The sequence below is a fragment of the Dendrobium catenatum genome, unplaced genomic scaffold (genome assembly GCF_001605985.2).
Source record: "Dendrobium catenatum unplaced genomic scaffold, ASM160598v2 fragScaff_scaffold_491, whole genome shotgun sequence".
In the NCBI taxonomy this organism is placed as follows: Eukaryota; Viridiplantae; Streptophyta; class Magnoliopsida; order Asparagales; family Orchidaceae; genus Dendrobium; species Dendrobium catenatum.
In genome coordinates this window covers 3,188-10,650 of record NW_021318953.1, presented here as the reverse complement: position 1 = coordinate 10,650, position 7,463 = coordinate 3,188, and the positions used below count along the sequence as shown (strand labels likewise).

Here is a 7,463-nt window from a genome sequence, read left to right as displayed (position 1 = left end):
TGCTTTGTGGCACATCATACTTTGCTCCTAAGGGCATTTCCACATTAAAGCTATATATTTTATTACACCAAATTATTAAAAAAAAGTGCATGAAGGAATTATAAGAAAATGAATTTTTGATGAAATGTACATTGTAAGATTTATTACAACAAATCAATAAAACATAAGTGATTTACCCATAAACCATCCGATTGAGAAATCATTTATGATGTAACGAATAATATTTCATTAAACTACTAGTCCTCACCTTAATTTAATGATAGGCCACACATAGTTGGGTTGATAAAAAAAAGATGAAGCATTCACCTAATAGCCCATACATAATTCCTTTCTCCTTTTGCCTCTCCTACCTTTGCTTCCCTCCGTTCGCTTTTTCCACTTTTTACTTCCAGCTTTCCCCCATTGTCACTGCCACCCATCACAGCACAACATTCAACATTTTTTGTAGATACATGATTGCTATCGGCCACCCTGGCCGCCACCACCCATTGGTGTTTGAGCCAGTTCAATGGTGTTTCTATTAAGTCAAAATGAAGTTTCATAGTGAATTTAAAAGAAATTGAGCAAGTTAAGCATCTTTTGAAAGCTGACTAGGGTGTAGCACTTTTAAGAGGTTAAAAGGTTTGAATACTATGTAGGTAATATTTGAAAATTATATCAACATAGATAGTCATTGTTGACCTTCGTATAATACCCGAAGGAAGACAAAAAACAACGACAAAAAAATACCTGTAAACCGTCGGATCCTCAAAACCTTGTCGAAATCACGCCGATTCGGCGCCGTTCGCGTCAAAACAGCCGCAAATCCTGCGACGTTGCCTCGATCGAACGACCACAAGCGTCGTTAAATAGAAGTCGAACGCCTCTCAGCTCTCGCCCACGCGATCGAGCTTCAGTCGCTACTCCCTCTCCGACTTCGCTCCTCACACGAAGCTCCTTCCACGCTCGTTCCACTTCCTTCCACGTTCCAACCCGACGCCTCTCCGTCGCCACTTCTGAACCCCAGCCGTCGTCTCTCTCCATCCCGAGCCCTTTACTTCTTTCAGTCCAGAGAAAAAGAGAGAGAGAGAGATCCTTACCTAGCTTAGCCGAGCTCCATCTCCTCGTCCAGCCCGTCGGCCTGTTCTTGAAGTCAGTGTACAAAAATATGTGCAACCAATTAACTAGAAAACCAAAGAAGACAACAAAATTTCAGTATGTTGCAGTGGAAATATAGCAAGATAAAGCAAATTATCATTATTCAAGAACTACTTATTTGGCTATCAATCTCTTAGAGTACCTTCCCCATCCATCCCAACGTGGCTGGTATGTCTCTCTAATTGGCACATCTGGGAATGCACATGAATAGCATGGAACTCCTTTGCCACCTGTAGTCTGGTACTGATTTGCATAGGTCAAGTCTCCAACCATTAAGATCAGAGACGGATCATTCCTGTCTAGATGAGTGATGGTGGCGGTTGAGTTGCTTGTAAGTCCTAGGTCTCCAACAACTGCTATTTTATGGGGAAATTTTTCACTGTGAGATGATGGAAAAGTTTTCAATGAATGTTCTTCACTCATAGCCTTTAACGAGGTGTCCCCGCACTTAAAATAGTACCTTGTCCCTGGTTTAAGGCCTATAAAAAACATGGAAAAAAGAATCAAGAAAACTTCAAGGCAACGTTTGAATGTGATTATTAACAAAGGATTCTAAAACAACTTTTATATGTTAGATGGAGAATGCTAGATAGCGTGCTGAAGCCAACGCTATGCCCAAATGAAGTTCCAAACTCTATAAATAGTAAGTTTCATATTATCATATACAAAAAATTTTCCCTTATTCTACTCTGGCAATAATTCCTGCAGCCAATCATAGATTGACTTTCCTCAAGCACCCTTAATTTGATCATTAATCAATCAACACTTAAATACAACTCCCTCACTACATCGGATAAATTTACTATGTAGTATTTACATTGACCAACATTTGTTTGGGACTATAAATTCCTATTTCATTGTGCACTTTTTTGAAACAAATCATAGAGTTCAGAATACTAAGGAAATTAAACCAAAAACTTTAAAAATTAATTATGGTACCATATATCCTACAAATTTTACTAGCTTATAGTCAAAACAACTACATCGACATGAAGATTTCAATGATACCAAAAATGCAAAAAAAAAGGATAGATATTGGCCTTAGTAAATTGTTCTGAAATGAACATGATTAGGCCAATCAAGGAGGCAAACTAATCTCCTGTCCTATCTTCCTCATGCATGTTAACCCTTCAACTGGATAGAGGACTAGCAGACCAACATCCTATTCCCTCGAGCAACATGTTCTTGGTGTCTCGATTTTGACATATTTCTTGCAATTAACCCAGCTAGTTGTTACATGTGGAATCTGATTGTGTTGATCAATTTGGTTATTATGTTGTCTCGGATCTCAAAGCTTGTTGTGTACACTGGGAGGTGTGGGGGGTTTACCCCAAGTTTGGGTTCGGATGCATCGCAACGATTTTTTTTACTGCACAACGCCCCGGCGTTGCTGCGTACCTGAGCACCCTGGTGTTGTGTTCTCGAGCACCCCAACACTGAACGACAAAGAACAGAGCTTCACAACGGTATAGATACGACACTGCAACAGTGCAAGTTAGAGGCTTGAGCACCACAACGCCCCAAACTGGCGCTGCAGTAATGCGAGACAGATTGGACGGTTTACTTTCTCGTTTTTTTTTTTAAGGGTTGCATCCCTTGGGATTATTTTACTTGGCTTTCTCTTGTATTTTGCATGTGTAGGCATTGAGAATAGTACATGTGAAAAGAGAAGCAATGGAGAGCAAGAGAGAAGAGATATTTGTACTTATTTCTCCCAATTTTCATCGTGGATTTGTTGGTGTAGTATGGCTCCGTAGTTTTTTTTTTTTTTTTTTTTTTTTTTTTTTTTTTTTTTTTTTTTTTTCTATTTTGAGTTTTTTCATGTTAAATCCTGATGTCATTTACTCTTCTGTTGCTTTTACTTTCTTACTCATTTTGTCATTGTGGTATTTACTCCTCATCATCCCCGACAGCTAGATATAAATATCTCTGAGTTCCTTTGATATGTTTAAGCTTTCATTTCATGAGTCTTTTAATATGGAGGATTACTCTCAAGGAGATCAATGTTTCAACATTAAAATGGTGGCCTATCATTGTTGCTTTTGGCTAACCTAAAGCTGATTCGTGAATGTTCTTGAAATAGATGTAGTCAATTAGACTGTCATAAGTTTGATATGTCAACTCTATTGGATCTTTGATATCAAAGTTTTGAAACAATATACTATGTTGGCTCATAAAAGCATTGCCATGAAGGGCCACTAGAATCTAGTTGACCACTATGGGAAACTTTGGCCATGCGAATATTCTGAGTTGGTGCATGGGCAGGATCATTTGGTCAACTGCCCAATCAAGGGAAGATGTGATCTAAATCATTCGATGATGACACGACTATGAAAGATTATGATAAAATAGGCTAAAATTCACCTTCAAATATCTATAAATAATACCTAGCACCACACATTTGGGAGGGGGGAAAATCAATTTAAAATCCTCAAATCATAGAGAATTATAAAGCTATAATCACTACGTGGGGTGCCAGATAGTTATTATTAATGTTATTCAAGCCATCTTGTTCTAGCGTGCTAATTACAATAAATTAAATTCAAATCACAATTCTGATCAGATAAATGGCCATGAATTTCATGATTGAGAAGTTTGCTGAGGCAGAATTTTGATCTTAAGAGAATTGAGATACATGGAGTTCTTATCCAACAACATCTTATGAAATCAGTTATGAGGCATTTGATGAAGACAAAAATGATGAGTTAAGATGAAAAGGAAGATATAGTTGAAAAAAGAAACTCATATATAGCAATCAAGTTGTATATGATGAATGTCGTCTTAACAAAGGTTTTAAAATAAACCACAAAAGATTTGTTGCTCAAACTAGAGTCATTGCTCATTATCAGGAGCTCTCTAACATACTTTATCAAAAACCAATGTTATATTCATTTTGCATGCAGGTATGTCAATTATATCATATTTGAATCAATTTAACTCAATTAGTCATTATTGGAGAAACATTGACATGATTATGAATGATGAAAATTAGGCATTATTATTATCACTCTCTTCATGTTCATCATATTAATGCTTTTGTGACATTATATTGCATAGAAAATATACAATGAACATAGTAGATGTAAAAAAGCTCACTTCTATCAAAATATTTGATTTCTAAACTTGATGGAGTTGACAAAGAAATATAGGGTGGGAAATTGCCCATGATGATAAACCTTTAGAGACAAGTTTACATGTAGGAATAAGATTAATTCTATCCTGTAAAGCATTGAAACATTATCAACATATAATACAAGACATTAAAGAAGAGAGAACATCATACATGTGAAAGTCATTAAGAGGTAGAACTACAGATTCAAATATGATTGATTAGATTATGATGATAGGTATGTTTTCGACTTAACATGTTCTATTTGTATGTCATGACAGATTATTATTTTCAAGTTATAAATCATATAATAATTATGTATGTATGGGAAATAATGTGTGTAAGATTGCAGGTCTTAACGTTGTTGTTTGTACTGGAATACATGATGTTATGGCTAGGACTTTGCCTAGGATGAGCCATGTGCTTGATCTAAGGATGAATATTGTGTTATTGAGGGCTTTGAGTGATGTAGAGCAGATATTCTATGGGGGTGTTGAGATCCTCAAGATTTGCAAGGGATCTTTAATTGACATTAGAGCTAGAAGATTGCTAGCGTTGCATGGTGCAACTTTTTATGAGGTACTTCAATTATTTTTTCGCCTACCAATAACCATGGAGCAATCCATAAATTTATATAGTGGGGCACTTCAACTTTATCATTGGGGAGTAGCACATTGGTGAAGATCAAGGATCCTCATTAGTTCACAAATTGAATTCCTTCAACTTGTCCATGGTACATCAAAACCGTCGAATCAAAGTCCTCTTAATCACCCTGGCACTAAAAGCCTGCATCACAGTATGCCAAGGAGTCGTCCCAATAGCAGCCACTGCATCCAGCTCGATCAGTTCCGCAAGGATATAGAGAGCTGGGATATGGCGTACATCTAAACTTTCAAGGAAAAGTAGAGATCAGATCATCCTAGAAAACATTACAAGAAAAAAACAAGTGATTCCTTTAACTATTCCATAATTCCCAACTCTTAGAATTCTATAGTTTGATTTATCTGCCATAAACAAACAAAATCTCTGACACTAAAGGAATAAAATACATATTTCAAACATCTGACCATCAAGCCTGACGTGATGAATAATGCCCGACGTATAATTCAAAAGCCCTTCAAACGGATACAACTGGCTGTACACCACAGCCTTTCCATGCCGCACAAATGTATACTTCCCGCTCTCCTCCCCGTACCAAACCTCACTTCCCACCGACGACGGGTTCAGCGGCTTCACATTCTTCCCTATCACCGCATCCCCTGCACCCATAATACCTCCACAATAAAAGAAAATCCAAAAAACATTGGAAAACAGAACATAGTCCAAATCTAATAAGAGTGAGAATCGCACCAGTGACCCACGAAATCCACATCGAAGTCGATGAAAAGGAAGCAGCCAGAGCGATTTGCTCGGGGAAATTTGACCGGACCTTCTTGGCAAGCCTGGGATCTTCCATGGGCACATCTTCACTACCGCGGCGGAGGGACGGATCAAACCGGCGAGTTTCCGGCGAGAACGGGCCGTCAAGAGTGGTGGGAATCTGGCTCTTCGAGTATGAGAGGCACGAGACGACGAGGACAAAGGCGAGTTGGAGATCGAAAGAAGTCATCGTCATAATCTTCTCTCGATGGAGAAGTCCGGAGGTAGTGCAGCATAACTGGTAGAATATTCTGGTGAGGAATGAGATCCATCTCCATCAAGATGGCGAGAGATGTGCGCGCGAAGGCTGACTTTTGTACCTGCCGGAAGCAGAAGGTCAAAATCCGCTGCGAAGAAGATAACAGGAAACGAAAGGAAATTGACGAATGAGAATAATCCACGTCTCCATAACGCAAGCAAGCTATGTGGACTCAGCTTGCGCGATATGATAAGACTTCTTTCGTCGTACAAAGATTAATAAATTCTGTGGAAGAATAATAATAATAATAATTTATTAATTAACAGTAATTAAAATAGTATTATATTTTAAACGCGACAAAGAATTTTAAATTCACTTTAAATGAAACTCATTTATTTAACCAATATTTAAAATTTCGTTTAGGATTCAGATTTTTTATGGTCACAAGCTTTTCCGGCACGAATCTTGAGGCATTTTAATTTACAAATTTTTTAAATTAATTTCAAGATAATTTTAACTCTGATTTCAATTAATTGGTAGTCGAATTTAATATTTTGATGGGAGAAATCCAACAACACTAGAAATGATCCAGTCCAAACCCAAGGAAGCTCAAATAAAGAGTCTAAAGCACAATAGGAAACTTCAGGTGATGTGGGAACATTTTAGCCTATCTTATGCTTAGAGACTAGTTTATCTCCTTTAGTCTAGAGTCTTCTATTTGCTCCCTTAAATATGTATAATGTATGGGTTTTGAGGCATTGAATGATATATACACCTTTTGAAGCTTGAAAAGCTTTCTTCTTCTTCCCTGGATTGGGAACTCCTTGAAATCCTTCTTGCAGGTTTGATCTTCCGACGATCCACTACATCATCAGGACTCTAATGTAATGATCAAATGCGATTAAATTTCACATGTTTGCGGTCAAATCTACGTAGTGAGATAAAATGCTTGTTTTTATTGTTATTCTATAGTCGAATCGAGTATCTCAACTAGACAAATCCAACGAACCCAAGTTCGCTTAATTGTGGCCTTATTAAGACACTTAAATGTTAAATATATATTTTATGATCGAGGAAATCACTATGAGCTAGAGGTGTAAGTGAGTCGAACCAGTTCATGAGCCAACTCGAGCTCAACTGATCAACGAGCTCACGAGTCCAACTTAATGGGTCATGAGTACAAGCATGGGTAGGTCGAGCTCATATATTAAACAAGCTCGAACTCATCTTAGCTTGACTCAAAGCTCTTTTAGCCGCTCAAATAATTTAAGATATATTTAATTTTTACTTTAAATTGGATTTTTTTTTTTACATTTTAAAAAAAAATTATACTAAAAATAATTTTTTTAAAACTACATTTTTTTAATTTCAAATTAAGATTTAGAGTTCAATAATAGAGTCAAGCTTAAGATTTCCAAACGAGCTTGAGCAATCAAATCAAGAGCAAGCCTATACAATTTTTAACTAGTCGAACTCGAGCTCAGCAAGAACCAAACAAGCTTAGCTCTAGTCAACTTGTTTACACCTCTAATATGGGTCATCCTATGAAGTTTCCTTATCATTGTCTTAACCTGAAATACAATATAGAATACATGCGAG

At 37.1% G+C, this 7,463-nt stretch overlaps 1 protein-coding gene across 2 annotated transcripts; it reads right to left on the bottom strand.

The window, feature by feature from the left end:
- Positions 1-1,174: 1,174 nt before the first annotated feature.
- On the bottom strand, positions 1,175-5,925 carry LOC110109831 (purple acid phosphatase 23-like). Of its 2 annotated transcripts, XR_002304630.2 has the most exons (4): positions 5,597-5,925; positions 5,314-5,505; positions 4,851-5,130; positions 1,485-1,616 (listed from the first exon to the last, which is right to left on the bottom strand). XR_002304630.2 is itself a non-coding variant. In XM_020841031.2 (3 exons), exons 1-3 carry the CDS (start codon positions 5,859-5,861, stop codon positions 1,252-1,254), a joined length of 822 nt encoding a protein of 273 aa, XP_020696690.1. In that variant the 5' UTR covers positions 5,862-5,908; the 3' UTR covers positions 1,175-1,251. The 2 variants fall into 2 exon arrangements, 1 of the variants encoding a protein (XP_020696690.1); XM_020841031.2 differs by lacking the exon at positions 4,851-5,130 and having other exon boundaries at positions 1,175-1,616; positions 5,597-5,908.
- Positions 5,926-7,463: the final 1,538 nt, after the last annotated feature.